At 52.2% G+C, this 393-nt stretch overlaps 1 protein-coding gene across 1 annotated transcript in view; it reads left to right on the top strand.

Annotated features, from left to right (window-relative positions):
- Positions 1 to 393, top strand: part of LOC119591562 (protein mesh-like) — a gene marked incomplete in the record, with an annotated part of 19,450 nt that overhangs the window by 162 nt on the left and 18,895 nt on the right. The window contains 1 exon segment of the mRNA XM_037940324.1: positions 1 to 90. Within this exon segment, the coding sequence (XP_037796252.1) occupies positions 1 to 90 (90 nt within the window).

Here is a 393-nt window from a genome sequence, read left to right as displayed (position 1 = left end):
TGCGGGCCACTGACGACGATGTCCTGGAGGAAATCCAGCGGGAAAGAATGCGCCAATTGCAGACCATCCGGGCGAGAGAGGGCAAGTACGGTAAGTCGTTGCTCCAGGAAACGAAATCGGTGCCCAGTGTGGTGTGGCGCCGGGCGGCCGAGTCAGTTTTGTTTTGACCTGTGGCGAGGTTATGCCCTAAACATCTGTGGCTTGGTAATATTAGATCTAATATTGGAGTAAGGGCAAGGAAAGCAAGAACGGGTCATATCTTTAACGCCCTTATCGACAAAGATAAAGACTAAAGATAGTGATCTCTGAGTCATGTAGCATTTCCGTCGATGACCTGCTTTACCCACGCACACACGCACAACTACAGAGTCCGACATGCCTCCCCCCCCCCAC

This window comes from Penaeus monodon, chromosome 28 (assembly GCF_015228065.2).
Source record: "Penaeus monodon isolate SGIC_2016 chromosome 28, NSTDA_Pmon_1, whole genome shotgun sequence".
Lineage (NCBI taxonomy): Eukaryota > Metazoa > Arthropoda > Malacostraca > Decapoda > Penaeidae > Penaeus > Penaeus monodon.
The sequence above is the reverse complement of the archived record's forward strand: the minus strand, read 5'-3'. Positions and strand labels throughout refer to the sequence as shown.